The sequence below is a fragment of the Pantherophis guttatus genome, chromosome 4 (assembly GCF_059756535.1).
Source record: "Pantherophis guttatus breed Tessera chromosome 4, ASM5975653v1, whole genome shotgun sequence".
Lineage (NCBI taxonomy): Eukaryota > Metazoa > Chordata > Lepidosauria > Squamata > Colubridae > Pantherophis > Pantherophis guttatus.
In genome coordinates this window covers 91966812-91992459 of record NC_142066.1, presented here as the reverse complement: position 1 = coordinate 91992459, position 25648 = coordinate 91966812, and the positions used below count along the sequence as shown (strand labels likewise).

General features: G+C 42.2%; 1 protein-coding gene across 38 annotated transcripts in view; it reads right to left on the bottom strand.

Annotated features, from left to right (window-relative positions):
* Window positions 1-25648, bottom strand: part of CLASP2 (cytoplasmic linker associated protein 2) — a 495740-nt gene that overhangs the window by 385692 nt on the left and 84400 nt on the right. For all 38 annotated transcript variants that reach the window (XR_015734236.1, XR_015734237.1, XM_060686009.2 and 35 more), the window contains 2 exons: window positions 502-593; window positions 194-269 (listed from right to left, as the gene is read on the bottom strand). Coding sequence is in view for 35 of the 38 variants with exons in the window: in XM_060686009.2 (XP_060541992.1) it covers window positions 194-269; window positions 502-593 (168 nt within the window). In the remaining 3 variants the exon portion in view is untranslated. The remainder of the gene's footprint in view (window positions 1-193; window positions 270-501; window positions 594-25648) is intronic.

Here is a 25648-nt window from a genome sequence, read left to right as displayed (position 1 = left end):
TTTATTAGAAAAACCAAAACTTGGGAAAGCTGCCCATAAGAACATGGACAACCAACTTTTCCTATTATTTTATAGAATCTGTCTGTCTGTCTAGTTACCTGCTCATTTGTAATCTTTCTTCAGAGATAATACCAACAACAGAGAAATCAGTTCTGTAGGAGCTTGTTGTGATGCTCAACTATAATAATCTTACCTGACTACTGGAGTCTCCAGACAAAAGACATAAGTGTGGAACCAGTTTGCTGAGAATTAGTGAGTGTGCACCATAACTAAGAAAACAAAACAAAAATGCAACAAGATTATTTTTCCCCTATCATGTAAAGAATCAATAACATCAACAGTTCTATTATCTAATTATTGAAACCTTATGTCTGGAAACATGAGGTATGAAGTAGTGAAAATTCTGTTTTCTGTTTAGAATATTAAAATAGTACAAAATTTCAGAAAATGTCCCACTATTAACACAATTTAAGAGCTTTTTCATAAAATTAAAATACATACGCATTCAATGTTGCAACAAGACACAGACACACGCCTTCTCGTGAACGATAGTTCTTGTGTTTAAAGCCAGCAGCAAGCCGCTCCCAAATGAACTATTAAAAAATAAAAGATAATGGATATTTAACACTAAATACGTAGTAGCTATTATAAATTAAAATCCAGTTTTATAAATATCCAAACAAAATAATTGTAGTTGAAAACATAAATATTTCCTCTTAATTTTTCTTTGTTAAATTAAATCTTTTCATTGTGGTTTCCATGCAGAATGGTTCTGAATTTCTTTACAATAGATTTTTAATGTACAAATTACGACTTGATGTATTTATTGTGCACGTTTATGCTCCTATTTCTGTCCACTGTCTAATTTCAATGCTGGTTGTAGTCTTCAGTGAGCTTGTGTGATGATCTCTGGATCATTCTTCTATAATAAATCATTTGGACTACATGCATTTGCTTCCACCTATTTTTCCACCATTAATCTGCCCTTATTCCTTTCTTATTTTTATCTTTATGATTCTGGACTTCCTAGGAGCTTTGCTGTATCATGGCAGCTAATGCTATAAACATGAAGCTTACAAGACTAGGTTGCTTTGAAATATCACTGCAAAAAATTTTTAGCAACTACTCCCTTTAGCTGCAATGCTGCCATTATACTCTCTGTTGTTCAGCAGACATTCAGAAGAAAAAGGTTGCCTAGCAACTGCTGCACAGTGAGCAATAGCACATTTCTTAGACTGCAGCATTTTATGACTTACATCCTCCCAGTATTTAAATCATTCTGAAATAGAAACACAGTCTTTCATGTATACTTGGACTACATTAGCCTTTGCTAACATTGCTCTTAATTTTTAAAATATGTTTTTAAAATAAATAGAGTACTATCTGTACTCTATATATACTGTGTATATATTCCAAAACAACTTCAGTGCTCAGCATTCAATACCATCATTCCAGATATTCTTCTAACTAAACTAAATCAGGTAGCTGACCAAACTTGTAAATGGATCATAAGCTTCCTAACAGACAGGAAGCAGCAGGTGAAGCTAGGCAAAATCACATCACATACCTGTATAATTAGCACAGGAGCCCCCCAGGGTTCTGTGCTCTCTCCACTTACACCAATGACTGCATCTCAAAAGATCTCTCTGTTAAAGTACTGAAGTTTGCAGATGATACAACAGTGATTGGTCTCATTCGAGACAACAATGAATCTGCCTACAAATGGGAGGTTGAACAACTAGCCTTATGAACAATCTTGAACTAAAGAATCTTGAACTAAACACACTCAAAACAGTAGAAATGGTGATAGATTTTAGAAGAAACCCTCCTATACTACCACCTCTTACAATACTAGATAACACAGTATCAACAGTAGAGACCTTCAAGTTTCTAGGTTCTATCATACCTCAAGACTTAAAATGGACACCTAACATCAAAAACGTCATCAAAAAAGCACAACAAAGAATGTTCTTTCTGCGCCAACTCAGAAAGCTCAAACTGCCCAAGGAGCTGCTGATTCAGTTTCAAAGAGAAATTATTGAGTCTGTTAACTGCACCTCTATAACTGTCTGGTTTGGCTCTGCAACCAAACAAGATAGACATAGACTTCAAGGGATAATTAGAATGGCAAAAAAACAATTGCTACCAAGTACCAACCTGCCTTCCATTGAGGACCTGTATACTGCATCAGTCAAAAAGAGGGCTGTGAAAATATCTTCAGATCCCTCACATCCTGGACATAAATTGTTTCAACTTCTACCCTCAAAATGAAGCTATAGGGCACTGCACACCAGAACTAGACACAAGGAGAGTTTTTCCCCAAATGCCATCACTCTGTTAAACAACTAATTCCCACAACACTGTCAAATTATTTACTAAGACTGTATTACTATTATTCTTCTCATCCTTCCTATTACGTATCTCCTCCCACTTATGACTATAACCTTGTTGCTTGTATCTCTACAATTTATATTGTTTTATTTGTTTCCTAGTATGATTTGATTGCTTATTAGTAACCTATGACTATCACTAAGTGTCGTATCTTATGATTCTTGATAAATGTATTTTTCTTTTATTACACTTATATGCACCAAAGACAAATTTCTTGTGTGTCCAATCATACTTGGCCAATAAAGGATTATATTCTATCTATTCTTTTTTTCCCTATTCTACTCTACTCTACTCTACTCTACTCTACTCTACTCTACTCTACTCTACTCTACTCTACTACACCATAGAAATAATTTGATGAAGTACAATTATATTCCTACTACTGTATTAACTTTGGCATCGCTTTCAGGTAGTTTTAAGAGAGCAAGTTCACAGTAAGTAAATAATGCATTTATAAAGCATTAGATGCTTATTTACTTATGAAATTTATATGCCGCCCATCTTCACGGTTTAGAATGTAGTGAAAGTACTGTCCAGGGAATCAATATAAATTACTTTCAAGTAAGCCTGCTCAGGACAAGTATCACAGAACGTACAGGACAGACAAGAACTTATATTAAGATTCTGAAAAAAATCAGGACCTAACGTTAATAAAGAAATAAACTTTAAACTTCTTGGGAGCTGTAGAAACTCAGTAAGCAAGCATTAAAAAAACCTCCAATAGGGAGGGACCAGGTGTTTCAGCCTTGCTTCCTTTCTTTAAAAATAATTGGCCATTACATTGCTCCAAGTTTTAATAGAGAACAGATCTGCCACTTCTTGAACATGACTGGAACCTCAGTAGACCCAATACTTCACACTTCCTCATAAGACTTGCTTTCTTCACCCTGTAATAAAGGAGCAAGCTATCCATATCCTATTCATTATTTCAGCCTGTTGGACCCTCTTTCAAGACAAATGGCAACTGCCAGCATAGACAATAAATATCTTCATCATCTCAAGTAAAAGCAAATGGTTTTGACACATATAAATAAGCAGGTTTTCTCTCATCCTTTTTTTTCTATTAGAAAGGAAAAAGTCTTTTTTAAAAGAATCAAGTAGAAGCTACTAGATGAAAGTTTAAAACTTATCTTTCCTTCCTTAAGTTAAAGCTAAGCCAAAATTCGCAAATCAGCACACATACAATAGCTATACCATGAACTCGCGGCATCACATTGCTTTCACATGACGTTTTCCTGAGTCGCTGCTCTGACATTCCTACTCCTAGGTATTCCTCACTCCTATTGGTTCGATTGAGTGCCAATTGTTTTCCCTCTGTAGCTCGGTTACGCCCACACTGTCTCCGCTTGGGCAGTCTTTTCACTCAGTTGACTGGATTAGACTTGACTGCCTTTGCTCTTCACAAATTTAATTATTTCAGTGTTTTTTTACTTAGTTAACTTTAAATTCAGCGCTTAAAATCGTCTCAAGGGCTGCGCGTCGTGGGATTAGCGGACGTTCAGCGCTGGGTGAGTTGGCGCTCCCGGGGCTCCAGGGCACCAGCTGCCACTTCGTTTAAATTTTTTTTTTTAAATTTGATTTATATGCCGTCCTTCTCCGGAGACTCAGGATGGCTTACAATGCATTAAGCAACAGCCTTCATACTTTTGTATATTTATACAAAGTCAGCTTATTGCCCCCACAAACTGAGTCCTCATTTTACCTACCTTAGAAAGGATGGAAGGCTGAGTCAACCTTGAGCCTGGTGAGATTTGAACTTACAGTAATTGCAGACAGCTGGTGTTAATCACAATGCTTTTAGTCTGCTGAGCCACCAGGCCCTGAATCCAGTTTTGGTTGCCACGATGTAAAAAATATGTGGAGACTCTGGAAAGAGTGCAGAGAAGAGCAACAAAGAGGATTTAGGGGACTGGAGGCTAAAACATATGAAGAACGGTTGCAGGAACTGGGAATGGCTAGTTTGATGAAAAGAAGGAAGGGAGACATGATAGCAGAGTTCCAATATCCAATATCTCAGGGGCTGCCCCAAAGAAGAGGGGATCAAGCTATCAAAGCACATGAGGGCAGGACAAGAAGCAATGGATGGAAACCAACCAATGGATGGAAATCTACCAGGCCCTAAATTAACAGCAGCGCTGCTGAGGCTTGCCTTTGACAACTTGTGCAGCCATTTGCCGTGGGTGTAGGGCTGGTTGTCTGGCATGCCGGCAGAACTGCCTTCACCCTCGCAGCCCTCGGCGCCTAACTTGCAGTATCTGAGTCCCTGCCTTGTCAGCATACTCAGCTCGTTGGGAGGACGCTTCGCAGTGGTTGATTCTTCCCACCAGAAAGATTTGTTTCCTTGCCTGAGAGGCGGCAGGACGAAAACAAGAGACATCGAGCCTGTTTATTTTGCCGCATATTGGGCTCGTGGCTGTCGGCTCATTTAACCTTAACGGTGGAGGCGGTTTGCTGAGGGGATCTCCCGTTCACGACCGCCCTTTTGTGCCGCTACTTCTCCGCCCGCCATTTTGAGCACAGCGACATTGGGCGTCTGCCTGCAACACCTTCTGGCCTGCATTATCAAGGTGGTCAGCGAAGCAACGGGCTGCAGACGTGGTTCTTGCATTGCCCTGCCTCCCGTCATCATTCTTCACCTTGGCAGATACTACAAAGGGAAGTCTGATTTAATTTTGTTTGAGGGGCCCCTTTGCGTGGGAGTTTATCAGGAGCACTAATTTCCTAGTCCCTTATCACCAGGGTGTTTAAGGGCTATGGCAGATGAGACCTTTCTTCGGACCTGGAACAGGTCCCCTCCCCACCCAGGGCTCGTTCCCCCAAGCCTGCAAGAAGCAAGAGGGTTAAAGCCCTAGCAGTGGCTCAACCAAACACCACCAGGCCAACCGCGACTGTTACGGGGGTTGATAAGGATGCTCAACGCAGGCATAATGCCCTGGAGCGTCAGTTTAATAAGGCAAAGTGCGCTGTGCAGTCTGGCCCTAGCCGTAGTACGTCTGAAGCTGCAGTGGAGCAGCACCCTCTGCTTGATACCTTGGCTCCTCATGAGTCTGATAGTGTGGATTGTCCACTAGATAACATGGCAGTCGAGCCACAGGACCCTGCTTTGACCTGTGTTCATGGAGGACTTGATCCGCCGAGGTCCATCCATTCAGGTTCTGCGCCCCTGCTTGCCCAGATAACTCATGCTCCTCCAGAGGCCACGTTCACCCCGACTGCTACAGGCCTCCGTGTGGGGGAAGGGCATAGCTGTGGTCAGCCCTTGGATTTTCAGTCCTTAGTTTCCCAAGCAATTACTCGCATATTTCAGGCGGGGTTGCAACAAACCACCTGTCATATTCCGCCAGTGGGCGGCTCCAGCGCACTTCGTACTGCTCCTCCTGCTCCTTCACAACCTTCGGTTCAGGCCTTTGGACACTTGGAGGACTCTGTCCGGGAGGATGCTTATCTAGAGGACTTCGAACTCTCAGAAGATGAGGAAATGGTTCCGGATAAACCAGCCTTTCAGGGGTTATTTAGACATTCCTTGTTTAAGTCGCTCCTTCATAAGGCTAAAGTTGCCACTAATATGGGCCTGGGGCTTGACCAGCCTTCCACTTCACAAGCACAGGCTGATCCCATTGGGAATCTATTTCTGGTATCTAAGCCTGATTATGACTTTGTGCCCTGTCCAGACCTTTTCTCACAGGTAATCCAGAAGCCATGGGAGCATCCCGGATCCCTCTCCAGACCTAATAGTTTCGACAATAAGTTGTTCTGTTCAGCACCTGAGCTCGATGCCTTGCTTCAATTACCATCTGTGGACGAGCCTGTGGCTAGCCTTACATCCTCGTCAGTTCTTGTCAGTTATGTCGGTGAAGGCCTCAAATTGGAGGACAAACGAACAGAGATGGCATTCCGCAAAACCCACCAGGCGGCTGCCTGGGCCATCCGAGCAGCGACTTCAGCCTCATTTTTTAACAGGGTCTCGCTTATCTGGCTCCGCCAACTTCGTGACAGGTTACCACCAGAAGAAGCAAGGCTCCATCAGGATGTGTCCAAGATTGTTGTGGCAGGTGAATATTCGGTGGATGCTTCCCTGGATGCGGCTAAATTCGCTTCACGTGCTCTAGCATCAGCAGTGACCTCTCGTCGGCTTCTTTGGCTCCGTCATTGGAGGGCCGACATGAAGTCCAAATGGAGACTCACGGCGGCACCCTATAAGGGCTCTTCCTTCTTTGGGGCATCCCTGGATCCTGTATTAATTGAATGACGAGATAAGAAAAAGGTTTTGCCTTCCTTGTATAGGAGACCTGACTGCAGATATTCACCTTATCTGCGTCAGCCCTTTCATGCCGAACCAGGGGCCAGTGGTCCCTATTTTCAATGTTCCGGACCCCAAACTTATCACCCTTCTTTGGACCGAGCTTCCTTTCGTGACCGAGACTTCCGCCAACAAGTGCTCTACAAACATGTCCTGATATTGACCAACAATATGGCCACGAAAGCCCATCTCAACCGTCAAGGGGGCACTTGCTCCCGATCATTGATGGAGGAGACGGAATGGCTAATGTCCTGGGCAGAGCGGCATGTCCTCTCCTTGAAGGCGGAACATATTTCCGGCTCAGTCAACTTGAAAGCGGACTGGCTCAGCAGGGGTCGCTTGGACCAATCGGAATGGATGCTGCATCCTCGTCTGTTTCAAGCCCTCTCTCGTCGGTTCGGACTTCCAGTTCTGGACCTTTTTGCAACGGCTCAAAACACACAGTTACCAAGGTATTTCTCCCGCTTCCCAACACCAGGCGCGGAAGGACACAATGCCCTTTGATCTCCGTGGCCCCAAGGGCTCCTTTATGCCTTTCCTCCGGTACTGATCATTCCCAACGAGATTCGGAAGTTGATTGCGGAACAAGCAGACCTTCTGTTGGTAGCACCTCATTGGCTGCGAAGGGTGTGGTTCGCTGATCTGATGACACTGTCGGTCGAACCTCTGTGGCTCATTCTTTGCAACCAAATTTCTTTAAGCCAGGGCGCCATGCAACATCCAGACCCAGGGTGGCTCCAATTAGCCGTCTGGCGCTTGAAAGGATCCGTTTGACAAAAGATCACCTGTCCAATGAAGTGATATCTACCATTCAAACGGCCAGACATCCATCCATCGTATGCATCTACAACACATCATGGGATGCCTTTGCGCGGTGGTGCGCTACCTGTCATGTCGACCCTACATCAGCGACTGTTCCGGATGGTCTCCATTTCCTTCAATCTGGCTTCAACAAGGGTCTGGCTCCATCAACGCTCAGATATCAAGTGGCCACTCTGGCTATGGCTCTTGTGGGTGATTATCAACAATCCCTCTTGCATGACTCCAGGATTCGGTCATTTCTCCAGGATGCAGCGAACCTACAGTACACCGCTTCCCCACATGGGATCTTACTCTGGTCTTGCAAGCCTTAACGTCGTCACCATTTGAGCCCCTATGGTCCACCAGTTTATGTTACCTCACGCTGAAAATGGCCTTTCTGTTGGCGGTGACATCAGCCCGCAGGGTTTCTGAGATGGCAGCCCTTTCTATTCGGCAGGATCTTTGCATCTTTTATCCGGACTGTGTGGTTCTTCGGCTAGACCCAGCATTCATGCCTAAGATTAACTCCCATTTCCATAGGGCACAGGAAATTGTTCTCCCAAATTTCTGTCTGGATCCCCGTCATCCTTTAGAAAAACGATGGCATACTTTGGACGTGCGTAGAGCCCTACAGCGCTATATCAAATGCACCGCCTCCTTCCATAAGACGGAGGCCTTGTTAGTGTCCTTCCTTCCATCATCGATGGGACAGGTTTCTTCTGCAACTGTGGGTCGATGGCTTAAGGCCTGTATTGCTAAGGCATATGAACTTGAGGGCGGTCCGATTCCGGGTGGCATTTTACCCCATTCCACTCATAGTGCAGCCACATCAGCTGCCTGGGCTACCCAGGCATCCATAGTTGATATTTGTCGAGCGGCCACCTGGTCGTTGATTTCGTCATTTGTCTGACATTACCGGTTGGATGTTTATGCTTCTGCTGATGCCGCCTTCAGGAGACATGTTTTCCAATTTGTAATTTCTGGCCGTGGCCAGGGGATGGCTTCGGCCCCCGCCCTTGGGACTTGAACTGGGGTATGTCCCAGGAGTAGGAATGTCGGAGCAGCGAGTCAGGAAAACGGACGTTGGCTTACCTGAACGTCCCTTTTCTGCTCGCTGCAACATTCCGTCCCGCCGGTGGTCCTGCCATCTCCTGGCCTTGGGTTGGGGTTTCTCGTTTGTTCCCTCTGCAGCTGTTAGTGTCCCATCTCTGATCTGGTGGTCTCTGTCTACCTGTTCCTTGTGATGTATTGGCCTTCGTGAAAAGACTGCCCAAGCGGAGACAGTTCAGGTAAGCCAACGTCTGTTTCATGACATTTTTCCCTTCGTGAAGCTGGGATGGGCGTGGCCTGTGTGTGACGCATCTGGTCTGCGGGCTGCCAGTTTGACACCCCTGTGCTAGGTAATGGTTTGCTTCTGGTAATGATTGTCTTAATCCAGTATCTGTGTTTTTTAAGATAATTGACACTTATTTAAATCAAAACTGTCTCCAAATGAGCAGGAGACTAGAATCATCCTGTTTTGATTGGAAGTTCTTCTACATGCTGTCTGAAATTTTAGTAGCTCATATTTTTTGTTTCCTGCACCACTTAATATTTTGCATGTAAACTGTAAGAAAGTTAAACTTAAGATAGACCAAAAAGATAATTTATATCCAGTAAGCAAAGAAACAATTCTCCACCATTGCAGAGTACAAACCTCAAACTTCCATAGCAACATATCAGAAACTATTATGAAATCTGATGAAAGAATTTCCTAAAGCCGCTAGGCAATCTGGGCTGTCCCACTGTCTCAAGTATCAGAACTATTATAGCTGGAATGTCAAGTTTCATTGATGATGTACTCAGACCTCATGGGTAGAGAAATCTAGAGAAGGAAGTGGGAGAGCTGAAAAGATTGCTCAGTCCTATTGAAGTAGAAGATGTGAAAGTCTCAGAACAGCCCTGCCCTAACCTTGTCCTTAAAGAGGGGCAGTGAAAGTTTTGCATGAGCTTTCAAGTTTCTGTTAATACACAGTACACTAATAAAGTAGCATTCCTGGAGTTCCTGTGGTGTCAGGTTTCTTGAAGGGCTGGCATTATACCATCAGCCTTTCCAGCTACATAACACCATTGCTATAGCACAGATTTCATAAAGCCACTATGCAAATTTCCTAAGAAGACTATCTCCCTAACACCAGCATTTTAGCCATCATGAATTTAGAGACACTATACACTTAACGTTCTTCATTTGCAAGGAATTGGGAGTCATCAAGAATATCATCACTGATATCAAATAGCAAGTCTTCCCACCGGTCCTTATGACTTTGAATACACCCATAACTAGATATGTTGACACAGATGCTCAACTGATGGAATTAAATCAGGCATTTATGAGACTGAACTATCCACCAAAAACAAAAATAATGATGTTAATATGGGAACCAGATCCTGCAACAAACTCAAATATCTACTCTGTTTTATTTACACCATCATCACAGATGCCAATAACTTCATACACAAGATTAAAAGCAGTTTCACATCACTATCTGCCTCTCTGGATTCCACAAATGACAAACATTAATCATAAGAACTAATGCCCACAAATTTGACACCAAGGCAAATTTGACACTATCAAAACATTTAAATTCTCAAGATTGAATTACAGCTCTGAAAGCAGCCATTTTGGAAAAAAATAAATTTTATCAAATCAACTGACAAAGAATTGCTGAACTCACCAAGAGGTTTTAGGCTACCTCAAAAACTGTCAACACACTGAATAGGGTTTTAATATATTAAAATTGTTAATTGGTAAGGTACTTGAAATCTGTCTTGTATGTAAATTTCATCTGCATAATCACCTTGTCTACCTTCTTTTATCTAATTTCAATTTAAATCCTGTATCAGCTACTGCATGCATGATGAAGTGAGTTACCGGTCATGAAAGTTTATGTCTTTTAATACAATTTATTAATCTAAAATCTAATCCATTTTGCTTTTGAATGTTGGCTACCATAGATAAATATTTTATTTCTTTATAAAATGTATTGGCCAGCCATCTTACCACATAACTCATACCTATCTATCTCTCTCTCTGCATGCTAAAAATATAAATTAATACCAACAAACGCTATGATCCAATTACAGATGGGAATGGCAGGGGGGGGGAGTAGAATCTATTGTTAATCTATCAACGGAACTCCACTGTGATGCTGCCTTTTTAGGCTCTTACAAAAGATCAGGAGGGTTGGGTATGACCTCACACTATGGAGGGGAAGATGTTCCAGAGGGCAGGCACAATGGCAGATAAGGTTTTTTTTCTTGACCCTGCTAGTTGGGAAATATAAACAGGACAATGGGGCCTGCAGCATACCTCCTCTGCCAGCATGAGTGGGAGGGGCAATCCCAATGGGATGAGATGGTCCCTCAAGTAGCCTAGACCTATACCATGAATGGTTTTAAAGGTGATTACTAATACCCTCAATTGTACTCGGAAACAGACTGGCAGCCAATACAACACATGGAGTAATGTTACAAGGGCCAGGAATTGCTCGCACCACAACACTCTGCACCAACTGTAGCCCCATGTAGAGCGCATTGCAAACAGTCCAACTGTGAGACAAGTAGGGTTTGAATGATTCTCCTCTTAAAGTATTTCATATTTTATGTCTTTAGAATTTACTTTCTATCATCCTTCTTTTCCATGTAGCAAACTACAGGTAGTCCTAGACTTATGACCACAATTGAGCCCAAAATTTCTTCTACTAAGTGAGTCATTTGTTAAATAAATTTTGTCCCATTTTATAACCTTTGTTGCCAGTTGTTAAGTGAATCACCACAGTTGTTAAGTTAGAAACACAGTTGTTAAGCAAATCTGATTTACCCATTGACTTTGCATTTCAGAAGGTTGCAAAAGGTGATCGTGTGTCCCAGGGACACTGCAACCATCATAAACATGAACCAGTTGCCAAGCATATGAATCCTGATTACGTGATCATGGGGATGCTACAATGGCTGTGTGAAAATTAGTCATAAGTTACTTTTTCAGTGCCATTGTAACTAAATGAACTGTTGTTAAGTCGAGGACTACTTGTATACTTAGGAATTGGAGACTAGTTTCATATTTGCCATGAATTAACAAGTCTTCTTTCAAATTTTTTCTAAGATCACTGGCTTACCTTTTTCTGGACTATCCAATTATACATATTCAATTGCCACTAGTCCATGTTGTTATTTTAGTTACTAGCTATCATATCATATCATATCATATCATATCATATCATATCATATCATATCACATCATATCACATCATATCAAATCAAATCAAAAGATCTAAGTCCCAGAGCTCACTGTAACATCATTGCAAAAAAGGCATTAAGAGTTGTCGATCTTATTTTATGAAGTTTTCTCTCTGGTAATGCTATACTTCAAACTAGGGCATATAAAACCTTTGCCCGACCTATACTTGAATACTGTTCACCTGCCTGGAACCCTCACTTTATTTCAGACATCAATACATTAGAGAGGGTCCAGAGATATTTTACTAGAAGAGTACTCAAATCTTCTGCTCGAAATAAAATTTCCTATACCACCAGGCTTCAAATTTTAGGTCTGGATAGCCTCGAACTATGCCGTCTATGTTCCAACCTATGCTTAGTTCATAAGATTATTTACCGCACCTTCCGCCGCGAGTTGAAGACGCTTTTGTTTCATCAAGCTGGCCGCGCCTAAATCTTCCCCCTTTTAAGTGTAAATTCTAAATTTTTAATGGATTTTAAAATATGGGTATTTTAAATTGGATATTAATTCAGCCAAATTTATTTAATTCATTTTATTCGATTTTAAATTTTGTATATTTATGTGTTTTATTTCATGGCTGTGCACCGCCCTGAGTCCTTCGGGAGTAGGGCGGTATAGAAATTCAATAAAAAATAAAAAATAAAAAAAACGTCCTACCTGTAAATGAGTACTTTAATTTCAACCGTAATAACACAAGGGCTATCAATAGATTCAAACTCAATGAAATTCGCTCTAATCTTGATCGTAGGAAATATGACTTCTGCAATAGAGTAGAAATGTCTGGAACACTCTACCTGATCCTGTTGTTAGTCTCGCTAATCCCCATACCTTTTACCTTAAACTGTCTACCATGGACCTTTCCTGTTTCTTAAGAGGTCTCTAAGGGAGCGTGCATAAGTGCACTAGCGTGCCTACCATCCCTGTCCTACTGTCCCCATTTATATGTAATCATTCTATGTGTTTATGGATATGTTTAAAAATTTTTTAACATACAGACACACACACATACAATGTATTTTTTCTGAACAGAGTATTGGCCGGTTCACAAATTTAAACAATTTTTAGTCATTTCAACACAATTTATATATTCTCTTTTTGCCATAATATTTATTCTCTCTATTTTCTTTCTTTCTTTCTTCCTTTTTGTAAATTAAATCAACCCATTCATCCTAACTCTAATCTTAACCAAATTCCATTTTTCCCTTCTTCTCTATATTACACCTCTTAAGCTTGAAATCTCATTTAACATAATTCATAATATTACAATCATTCATTTCATATCAAGATAATAAATCAGAAACATTTTATATCATGTATTTCCTTAAGTCTTGTTCCAAATCATACACTTCAATATCTTAGTAAAAATCAATTAATTATGTAAGTTTTTTCTTTATATCTCTTATATAAGATTTATCTCTAATTTTCAAATACTTTGTCAAAAATATATATTTGTACCTCTTCAAACAACATCTTAATCATTTCTTCTTTCATCACAATCTAACTATTTCAAAATACAATATCATTTCTCCTTCCAGTTTGTTACAATTTCCCTAATTAAATTTATTTATATTTTTAGAACTTGTCATTTTATAAACTCCAACAATGCAATTAAAACTATTCCAATTTTTATCATTTCTACTTTCACCACAATCTATTTCAAAATACAATATTATTTCACCTTCCAATTATTAAAATTTCCCTAATTAAATTTGTTCATATTTTTAGAACTTGTCATTTTATAAACTCCAACAATGCAATTCAAAGTATTCCAATTATTCCAATTTCTCTAATTTTAGATAAAACATATTTCTGAAAATTTATTTAATATCGTTCATACTTCCATATAATTTTCCATTATTTTAATTACTTAATTAACCTCACAATTTCATTTTTCTACCATCATTTATTTCATCTATAAATCCTACTTCAATTCATATTTCAATTCTAAATGTATACAACATATTCCTTTCATTTCTTTCCCTTTCTGTTTTTATTTATTTATTCTTTTTCTTTCCCTTTTCTTTTGTGCTTTAAAATCCTGAACTCTCCTGTTTTGTCTTATATTTCCCATTATTTCCCATCTTTCCCCTTTTTCTTTTCTTTCCATTGTTAATTCCAGTATAAACATTTTGTGTTTTAAAGTCATGAGCTCCTCTATTTTGCCCTGCATTTCCTCTTATTTTCCATCCCTTCTCCTTCTTTCTAATATTTCCACTGTTAATCCCAGTGTAATCATTTACTTTGTTTTGTTCTTTCTATTCCACCCTCTTTTCCTTCTTTGTCTCTTTCTCCCTTTTCTATTGTTTTCATTGTTAATCCCAATGTAATCTTTAAAACTTTCCTTTTTATTATTACTACCCACATAATCATTTAATTTTCTATGATCCATCTCTTTGTCTTTGTCTTCTTCTTTTAGGTCAGTCTGTCTTTCTTGCTTCTCATTGGTTGTTTACTTGTCAGCTTGAATCTGCTCTAAATCAATTTTTAAATCATCCGATTTCGGTTTTCCATGCAACATTGTAGTTGTCAGCCTCCGCCTTTACTGCTTTGGCTACCATAGTAACGGGAGGGGCAGAGAGCTAGGTAGCATGGGAGGGGAAGCGTGCTGGAGGAATCGAAAGTGATAGTTAGTATAGTATAGTTTATTGAATAGCCCAAAGGCCTTTTCAAACAAAACAGAAAAGAAAAAGGGAAAAAGATAAAACAGTTACAAAAATAGCAATCTAAAAATATATGATAGATGACATTAAAATTTTACAATATCAAATTTCAATAGCTAAGTTGCCAAGACTAGATAACCCAAATAGGATAGCTCCTCTCTAACTGAGCTCATCTTCCTTACAATCGATAAAATGTTTTTTGATATAACTGGCTCGTATTGCCGTCATTCTTTTAAGGTATTGAGTGATCGCTCTTACCAGCACTCAACAGAAATGCTAATTTTTGGCTTATATTCCAGTGGGGAAATTTATTTATAATTGGGGACAGATATTGTTTTCTTACTTCTTCTTTTTTTTTTTAATTGAAAAAGTTTTCAAATACAAATTTTCCCCCCATTTTTCTCCCCCTCTCCTCCCTAACCCCCCCTCACCACCCATCCCCCCGTGACTTCTTCACAACAAAAACCTAATTAATAACAGATTATATAATATTTTACCATCCCCTTACTCCCTCCTCTAAATACTGACCCTTACATGCTAATAATATTATTAATATTATTACTTCCCCCTTTTACCATACGTTTCAAAATAACATTATATAACTTCTAATTTAGCATAATAATATTATTATAACTCCCAATCTAGCAACAATCTGCCTTTTTTTCTCCTCCCCCATACTTATATATATAACATTTCAAAGCAGCCTTCCCCATAAATCTTAATTTAACATTTATTCAGCTCTATCCATTTCCTCCACTCCCCTAAATATATCACTTAAACATCCCTTTTCTTAAACTAAACAATCAATAAACTAACCTATTTCCACCCACTTTCCTACAAAATTGCCATGCACAACAATTCTTAATATCTTTAATCTACTGCCCGCCCTGCTAAAACAAATTATATTCTGTTATATAAAAAAAACCAATGACTTTAAATTTATAATCCATATAATATCTTCTTTGATGTCTTTCCACTGGATTGTTGAATCCATCATCCATATTAGGGTAACATAGCATCCTGGTTGCAACAGTTTGTTCAAAATCCTCGGTCATCATCTGCCCCCATCAGTAATGAGTATCCTCATATATATATATAAAAAAGGAAAACAACCACCCGAGTGACATTATAATTATATTCCATATAGTATCTGTAATTGTGGCTTTCATCAGGATTATTAATTCCCATCATCATAATGGGTAACAACCAGATCTTCTGCGTGCCCCAGCGTAGCTCTCTTGCCTTATAGCTCAAGATAAATATAATACATTTATCAATAAAAAAAAGAAATCCAAAATAGACAATTCCAATCCAACAATTTAAGGCTCTTTTCACATCGTGCGATGTTTACGGTTGCTGACCTGCTTGCGCTGCGAGACTCCCCCCTCTCGCAGGTTTGGCCCTCCTCACTATCGAGGGCCTACCTTGATGACGGATTTTGGAATCCCGAGAGGTGGAATGCGGCGAGGAGGGGGTTGTGGGGTTTTTTGGGGAAATTTTTAGATAAGGTTTTAAAGGTTTCTGGGAGGGGGGTGGGTTCGGTGGGTTTGGGGAAAAACCTGTCTGGGAGGAGGCCAGAGCCGGCTGAAGAGCACGGCACTAGAGATGTGGGAACCGGGTTCAAGGAGGGGGTTAGGGCTTGTGTTATGGATGGTCATTACATCAGTACTGTGGGTGGGAGGGGCAGATATGGCGGGAGCAGGGGGCCACATCAGGTTGTGGGAGCGCGCGCCCGCTGGCTCCAAGCGATGGCGCGCTCCGGCCTCCAATGCTCCTCTTGTTCCGCAGGTTGCACAGACCCTCAGGCCCTGGGCCTTCGGCTGATGCTGTGCAACACCCGGTCCATGGTAAATAAAGCCCCCCTCATTTATGATCTTGTTCAGGAGAGGGGAGCGGACCTGGCGGGTATTACGGAGACCTGGTTGGGCCAGGAGGGGGGGTCCCCCTCATTGAAATGTGCCCACCCGGTTTCCGCGCATTCCATCAGCCGAGGACACAGGGGAGGGGCGGGGGGGTGGCGGTTGTTATTAGAGAAGGTCTTGGTCCGAGGGAGGTCACTGTTCCTCAGACGGCTGGTTGTGAGTCCCTCCTTGTGAAGTGGGGTCATAGGGGCAGATGGGTGTGCTGATCACGTACCTGGCTCCCTGCCACGTGACGGCAGCCCTGCCCGAGCTGCTCAACGTTATAGCCGCGGTGGCGGTTGACACCCCCAGGCTTATGGTCATGGGGGATTTTAACCATCCGTCAGTGAGGCGTCTGAGGTGGCTCGGGAGTTCATGGCTTCCATGACGGCCATGGACCTGACCCAGTTAATTCATGGCACTACTCACACGGGGGGAAACACGCTAGACCTGGTTTTTGTCTCTGGTCAGTGGTTGAGTGATCTTGAGATAGGGGATATAGTGATCAAGCCCTTGTCATGGTCAGATCACTCCCTCCTTCGCTTTGACCTTCGAACTGCCGCACCCCGCCGGAGGGAGGCGGAACCATTGAGGTGGTACCGCCCCAGGCGCCTGATGGATCCTGATAGGTTCCAGACGGAGCTTGGGCCATTTCCTGAGGCTCTGGAACACGGCTCGACTGAGGAGCTGGTGGCCGCCTGGGATAGGGTGGCCGCTGGAGCTTTGGATCGGGTCGTGCCTTTGCGGCCTCTGACCCAGCGTCGATCTCGCCTGGCTCCTTGGTTCACCGAGGAGCTGAGGGAGATGAAGCGCCGAAAAGACGCCTGGAGAGTGGTTGGAGGGCCAGCCATTCTGAATCTGACCGAACACTGGTAAGGTCTCATATTAAGACCTACCTGGTGGCGATAAAAGAGGCGAAGTATAACTATTTTGCCACTCTTATTGCGTCATCAGATAATCGCCCGGCCGCCCTGTTTAGGGTGACCCGCTCCCTGCTCCACCAGGAAGCGCGGGAGGACCCCTTGGAGGGTAGAGCCGAGGATTTTGTACAGTATCTGTATGACAAAATCGCTCATATTCGGGAACATCTGGACTCTGACTGGGTAGTTTCAGCGGGGAGGACAGAGGCAGGTCTTGTGAGTATTATCTGGGAAGAGTTTGATTCTGTGACGCCCGAAGACGTGGACAGGATACTGGGTAGACTGAGCGCAGCCACATGTTTACTGGATCCGTGTCCCTCCTGGTTGGTGCTGGCCTTTCGGGAGGTTACACGAGGCTGGCTCCAGGGGATTATAAATGCTTCCTTGAGTGAGGGTGTCTTCCCTGCCGCCTTGAAAGAGGCGGTGGTGAGGCCTCTCCTCAAGAAACCTTCCCTGGACCCGGCAGTGTTGGCAAATTATCGTCCAGTCTCCAACCTTCGCTTCGTTGCGAAGGTTGTTGAGAGTGTGGTAGCGCGACAGCTCCCCCAGTACCTGGATGAATCGTCGTATCTGGATCCGTTCCAGTCGGGCTTCAGGCCTGGGTACAGCACGGAAACGGCATTGGTCGCGTTGGTTGATGATCTCTGGAGGGCTCGGGACAGGGGTTGTTCCTCTGTCCTGGTCCTATTAGACCTCTCAGCGGCTTTTGATACCATCGACCATGGTATCATGCTGCAGCGGCTAGAGGAGTTAGGGGTGGGGGGCACCGTCTTACGGTGGTTCTCCTCCTTTCTCTCTGACCGGTCGCAGTCTGTGTTGACAGGGGGGCAGAGGTCGACCCCGAGGCCTCTTGTATGTGGGGTGCCACAAGGGTCGGTCCTCTCGCCCCTTCTGTTCAACATTTATGTGAAGCTGCTGGGTGAGATCATCCGTGCTTTCGGGGTGAAGTACCACCAGTACGCTGATGATACTCAGCTGTACATCTCCACCCCGGACCACCCCAATGATGTCCTTGAAGTGATGTCCCGGTGCCTGGAGGCTGTGCGGATCTGGATGGGGAGAAACAGACTCAGGCTCAACCCATCCAAGACCGAGTGGCTGTGGTTTCCGACATCCCGATATAGTCAGTTGGTGCCATCACTGACTATTGGGGGCGAGTCACTGGCCCCCACGGAGAGGGTTCGCAACTTGGGTGTCCTCCTGGACTCACGGCTGTCTTTAGAAGAGCACATGACGGCCGTGGCCAGGGGGACTTTTTATCAGGTTCGCCTGATTCGCCAGTTGCGTCCCTTTCTGGATCGGGACTCATTAAATACGGTCACTCATGCTCTCGTTACTTCCCGCTTGGATTACTGCAATGCTCTCTACATGGGGCTCCCCTTGAGGAGCACCCGGAGGCTCCAGCTGGTCCAGAATGCGGCCGCGCGGGTGGTTATGGGAGCGACGTGGCGCTCCCATGTGACCCCCCCTCCTGCGCAAGCTGCACTGGCTCCCGGTGGTCTTCCGGGTGCGCTTCAAGGTTTTGGTTACCACCTTTAGAGCGCTCCATGACATCGGACTGGGGTATCTACGAGACCGCCTTCTGCTACCAATAGCCTCTCACCGACCAGTACGCTCCCATAGAGAGGGGCTTCTCAGGGTGCCGTCGGCCAAACAGTGTCGACTGGCGGCCCCCAGGGGGAGAGCCTTCTCTGTGGGGGCACCTACCATCTGGAACGAGCTCCCCCCAGAGATACGGAAGATCCCGGACCTGCGCACGTTTCGCCATGCTCTCAAAACTTTTCTATTTCAGCAAGCTGGCCTGGCCTAACTCCCATTTTTTAAATTTTTTAAATTTTTTAATTTGTGATTTTATAAATTGGGTGTTTTAATCTGTGTTTTGGCCGAAATATTTAATAATTTTAAGGGATTTTTTTAATATTTGTATTATCTGTATTTTATCTTGGCTGTTCACCGCCCTGAGTCCTTCGGGAGTAGGACGGTATAGAAATTTGATTAATAAATAATAATAAATAATAAATAATAAATCCCAAAGTTACGGCATTGCAGAGGTCTATCAGTCTCCTCAGGATAATGTTAACCAATACTTCGCCTCAACTATCTTTTCATATATTCATTCATTTTTTAAAAAATAACTGGCTTCACTGTTGTTTAATTTAGAAATTTTTATTTTTGTGAGACCTATTTCTTTTTTTCTTTTCTTTTTGTGGGTTTGATCTCCATCCTAGTTTCCTTTCTACAAGTTGTATATTAACTGATCGGTTTTCATTCTGCTTTATGACTTGATCTTGTTGGTTTTGCTTTTGTATCTCATATTTCTTTTTTATCACTTGTGTATCAGCTAATTGGTTTCCATGCTTGTCTGTGACTTGATGAATCATCACATTGCTGTGATGCCACTTCTCTCATATTTGTAGATAATCCAGCTGAGGTGTCTAAAGAATCCAAAGGCAATTTGTCGACAGCAGCCTCTATAATTCGATGTTTTCCCTTTATTTCCAACTCCTTCTGCTTATCCTGTATTGTGCATAAAGATGTTAAGTTCATTTTCAAAAAATTTTGATAAAATTCTTCCGCTTTTTCAACAGTATTTAGTTGGTATCTTTCTCCTTGATATCTCAATATTATGCCAACTGGAGCATCCCACCTGAATAGAATATTTCTTTTTTTAAGCTCAGTCACTAGAAAAACCACATTTCTTTCTTTCCGATAACATCTTAGGCGGGAGCTCTTTGTAAATCCAAATCTTTCTTCCAAACAATTGCAAAGTAGAGTTGAAGGAATTTTGCACAATATTATTTCTTATTTCTTTATCTGTAAAATAAATCACCACATCTCTAGGCAATTGCCTTTGGTTTGCAGTCCAGGAATTTATTCTATAAACTCTATCTATCCTACAAAATACTTCCTCAGGTTGAACCTTTAAAATCCCAGCCAAAATTTCAGAAGATATTTTCCTTAAATCATCTCTGTTATTTTCCTGCAATCCTCTCAGTCTAATCGCATATTCAGTAAAATTATATTGCATCATTAAAACTTCTCTTTCAATCCATTGTTGTATATTTTCTGCATTACAAATCTTTTGATCAGCCTCCATTTTAGGTTTTTCTTCTGAGCTATTGTCTTGAGTGTTTGTCAAATCATTTTCAATTTTTTGTATTCTATTGTCCATATTGTCCTCAATTTCTTCCATTTTAGACTCTAATAAATTAGTATTTGCATCCAATTTGATCATAAATTCTGTAAAACTATTAGCCATTTTTATAATCTTTCGATCCAAAGTATCAAACTTTAATTGCACTAATTCTTTAATTTCCTGCTTAAATTTTTCAAAGTTCTGATTCACAATCTCATCCCTTCTTACAATCTCCTCCAAAAGAAATTCAATTATGTTAAAATCAGTTTTCTGAGACTGGAGATTTAGAACTTGTTCACATAATTTATTAATGGGGGAATCCCCCCCCCACTGCTTGTTTATCCGGCTTTGTAAGTTTTAATGCCATGTTTCCACACAGACAAACTTTTTTAGTAAAGAAAAGAGAGGCAAAGAAGAAAAAAAAACTTCTTTCCAACCAAGATCACTATCAGATCTCCAGGAAAAAGAGAACACAAAAGTAGAGCTTTATCTTCAATTGTAGCCAGAGGTATTTATTCCGCTACTTTGTATCTTAATAGGAAACGGAAGGACTCTCCCTTTCAGTCCCTTCTCAAGCCTCGGCAGTCGCCATTTTTAAAAATTCTTTTTTCCTTTTCCTTTTCCTTCTTCAGTAACTGTTATAAAATAAATGAGATACTTGCGATTCAGGGTCACAGGTCCAGCTCACATCCTTTTTAATTCTTCTGTTAATTTTGTAGGCTTGTTCTAGTCGCCTAGCTCTGCATAAGCAGAGGTCTCCCAAAGCCCGGAGCAGCGGCGAGGGAAATAGGGAGCTTCGTCTGCTTTGTCCCCAAAAGTAAAAAAACAAACTTTTGGGGCTACACAGAGAGCTCTACCTGCCCCCGCCGGCTCTATCTCCATTTCCACATGGAAACGGAGTTTTTTCGAGCCGCCTTTCAATTATAAAGGCGGCTCTTTACAGGCAATGGGGCTGGCGGTCCCGAGGGATCGTCTGGCGGCGGCGAGAAGCAAACCGGAAGTCCCTTACTTCTTGATAGAGACTACATTCGAATATTATATGCGTCGTGTCCTCCACGACGTTTACCCCACATATGCATATTCTTTTGTCATACGGGATTTTCCAATAACGGCCGAATCTAATGTTGGTATCTAGAAGTTTGAATCTAAACTTTAGCAAATAACTGTCTCTCCACTGATGGCATTTCTAAATGTAAATACTTTTCCAGAGTATACATTTTTGAAATTATATTAAGAAGACTGATGGGTCGGTAGTTGGATAGGGTGGCTCTGTCACCTTTCTTAAAAATTGGAAAAACTATAGCTAACTTCCACCCTTCAGGGATTATCCCTACTTTATCGATATAAGTAAACAGTGCTACCAGCACCGGTACCCAAAAGTCAATGTTGGACCTAAAGAGTTCAGGAGGCAACAAGTCCTCTCCAGGGGCCTTCCCGGCCTTTAAGGATTGAATTATATGCTTAACTTCGGTAGGGGTAACTGGTGTCTATTCCGGACATTTCCTTAATTCTTGCTGGAGGATATCCAATTGCAAGACATTTGTTGTATTGTTACCATCAAATAAAGCAAGATAGTGCTTCTCCCATTTTACTGCTGATATATCAGTGTCCATAAATGGGGAAATTGTTTTAATATACCGGCTATCTTATGCCAAAAGATCGTAGGGAATTGGGATTTCGCTGCCATTTCTATCTCTTTCCACATCCTGGTGTTATAGCTACTTTTCTTGTTTTTCAGTAGGGATTTGTATGCTCTCCTGAGTTGAACCATATTTGAATAATCACCATTCTGTCTGGATCGGTTAACTTTCTTAACTGCGGCTCTTAGATTTGACCTCAAGTTATGGCAATCATCATCAAACCACATTCTAGAGATCCCATCTACTTTTCTATCGTTCTGGATCATTAAGTTCCTAAGAGTAGAAGTTAGCTCTGTATAAGCTGGCATTGGGGTGTTGTCTCCGGGCTTAGATTGGGAGATTTCCCTTGCTAGGTGTCTGGCTTCGTCTGAGCCCAAATAAGTGGTGACAGATTTGACATCAAGTCTGTGCCAATATAACCTTTTATAGTTATAAACCCGGGCGTTTGCTAAGGTGTCAATTTCCTCTCTTGAATGAGGCCTAACTTCTGAAGAGAGTGAAACCAGACCCGTGATGGGAAAGTGGTCACTTTCCTCTCTAAATATAGCTCTTACTTCTGAAAAATGGTCTACTAAACTAGAGGAAGTGCAGATATAATCGATAGAGGTTGAGGTTTTGTTGGACGAGAAAGTATAGGGATATATATACCCATCACTCGAGCCACTAAGTACTTGCATATTATTCATAAACAGCAGGGAAATTAACCTCTGGGCATATTTATTGGTCCTCTTGTTTATTGAGGACCAAGTGAACTCATTATAAAAGTAACCAGTTGGTACCAGGCCTCGGTTAGCATAGCTCTTCATTGAGGGACCTAGTCTTGCATTAGTATCTCCAGCTAATATAATTTTTGCTTGGGGAAAGCATCCCTTTAAGGTAGCTAATACTGAATCTAATTCATCCCACAAATCCCTTCCTAGAAGGTGGAATGAAAATGGAGCGATATATACATTAATTAAGATTAAGTCCATCCCCCTGAACGTACATCTAATAGGCAGAATATATTGGAATTGAGGATCTAAAGAAATTTCTTCACCCTTCCATCCCGTATCCCTTTTGACCAACGTGGTTAAGCCGCCAATTGCGCTCCCTCTTAAATTGACTTTGCCTGCCGGTTTATGCCATGAGGCAAAACCCGGTAAGCTGATCTGTGGATCATTAGTAGTCAGCCAGGTTTCTTGAAGGAGGATGAGATGATGTGTTGAAATCAATTTTATAAAATCCATCCGGTTTGCAATGCCTTTCCAGCCCGCTATATTCCAGGACAGGAGGGAAAGGCTAGGGATACCTAAGATACCCTAGTTGTTGGCCATTTGTTGTCTAGTCAGTCACCCCGAGGCACTACTCCTTGTGTCTCTTCCTCCATCCTTCTGGTGGAGGGGTCTGGAATTATTACCACTGCCTTCTCTGGAGTGCCAAAGGAGTCAAAAGTGGCCTCTGTTTGTTGCTGAAGTGCCTCCTCCGTTCTTAAGGAAGATGAGACAGGTGAGGGCAGTTGCACTGTTGTGGGAGGGTGAACTTCTGCCGCTATGTTCATGGTCTTTGTTTCTTTGAAAAGACTTTTGCCTTCCCTTCGATCCCGCTGGACGGACTTAACGACTTTAGGCCTTGTCTGCACATGCTTTCCCTGTTCTTCCGACTTGGATAGCCTTCTCGTTGAACTACAGGCTTCTGCTAGCGAAGATCTTAATAAATCAAATTCAATTAACATCGACCTTTGCTCCTTTGGAGACAAGGAGACAAAATTCGCTGATTATAACATCCTCTGGTTTGTCGGTGCTTGCCTTCATACGTGGGACCTCCCTGATCTGGCCTGCCTCCATAGTTTCTCCGGATTCTGGAGGAGAGACCCTGGAGGTAGCAGAGTGGTTCCTAGGTACCATTTTTGATGTTTGGTTAAGTCCTTGTAAAAGCGGTTTAATAGGCCCATTCGAGAAGACTCTTGTAGGAATGACTTCGAATCTGAGCAGGGATCCTTTTCTTTTCATTACAGCATTCGGTATAGTATTGCTGTCAAAATGCAGTATTAGTTGAACACAATTGCTAAGCTGGGGAAGTTTTTCATATCTGAGTAGATCTATTAATAAAGGATCAGATTTCAATAGCTGTGCAAGTGAGAGGTTATCCTTTCCTTTGAAGTCCATCGTCCTCTATTGCATGGGATTTTCCTTATCCTTAAAGTGATTTGTTTCTTTAACAATCTTCTTCCTTGATGAGGGTTAGCATCAGTACTTGCAATGCTTTGTTGTTTGGGTTGAGGTCTTACACCCTCCCACTCTCTCCGCGCGTCAGGACGGTGTGCAATCTCACCCTCCTTAGCTGCGGAGTGAGGGCCATTTAAGAATTGGAAGATCCTCTCGATGTCTCTTTTGATCGATGTCAGTAAGTCATATATTGAATCTACTGTGTGCGCAGTTAACATACTCTGAGTACAGACCATCTCTCTGAGGTCTGAATATGTCGGAACTTCTTTTAAGCAGCTTGAAGTAGGAGAGGGGATAGAGCTTGAAAAATCACCCATATATTGAATTACTACCACCGCCTTCTCTGGAGTGCCAAAGGAGTCAAAAGTGGCCTCTGTTTGTTGCGGAAGTGCCTCCTCCGTTCTTAAGGAAGATGAGACAGGTGAGGGCAGTTGTGCTGTTGGGGGAGGGTGAACTTCTGCCGCTACGCTACTCTCTCCGCGCGTCAGGACGGTGTGCAATCTCACCCTCCTTAGCTGCAGAGTGAGGGCCATTTAAGAATTGGAAGATCCTCTCGATGTCTCTTTTGATCGATATCAGTAAGTCATATATTGAATGAACTGTGTGCGCAGTTAACATACTCTAAGTACAGACCATCTCTCTGAGGTCTGAATATGTTGGAACTTCTTTTAAGCAGCTTGAAGTAGGAGAGGGGATAGAGCTTGAAAAATCACCCATTCTAGCAGGCGAGTTTGAATCTGAAATCCGGGAAGAAAACTCCCCTTCTGTATCTCCCTCTCCCAATGATACAGTCGACAGAGACAAAGTTCGAAGTTCAGATTGGGGTTCTGGATTACACCTCTCCATAAAGTCATCCAATTTAAGCTGTTTAAGAGGCTTGGAGTAATTAAGTTCTGTCATAGATTTTGGGAAGAGCAAGCTCTCTGCCTCTTACTTTTCTTTCCCATTCTGGTAGATAGTTGATCCAGTATCTCCCAGCGAAATTAAATATCGCAATAATTTATCCTCCCTCGGCAATCGTAGTTAAGGTAGGCCTTAATGATGGTCTCAGCCGAGGCACCACAGAGGTAAAAACCAATCTCCTTTCCAAACAACGGCTTGTCTTTTACTCCTACTTCTTTGCTATCATCTATTTTCAGAAATGTTTAAATTGTTTAAATTATTTCACAGGGAAATATGTGGGGGAAGGAGACTAAAAAGCTGATAAGGTTTCATTAAAGGCAGGCCTACCGGGAGCGTCTGCAACCAGTTACTTACTGTACTCGTTCCAAAAACAAACAGCTCAAAATCCCCTCCGAAGTTAGGGGCCTCCAGTGAGGTTGTCAACAAGTCCGGTAATCCGAATTTCAGGCCTTGCAAGGAGGAGTCACAGGAGTAGCCTAGGCCAGGAATGCAGGTTGTAGTGTTGTTAAAATATGT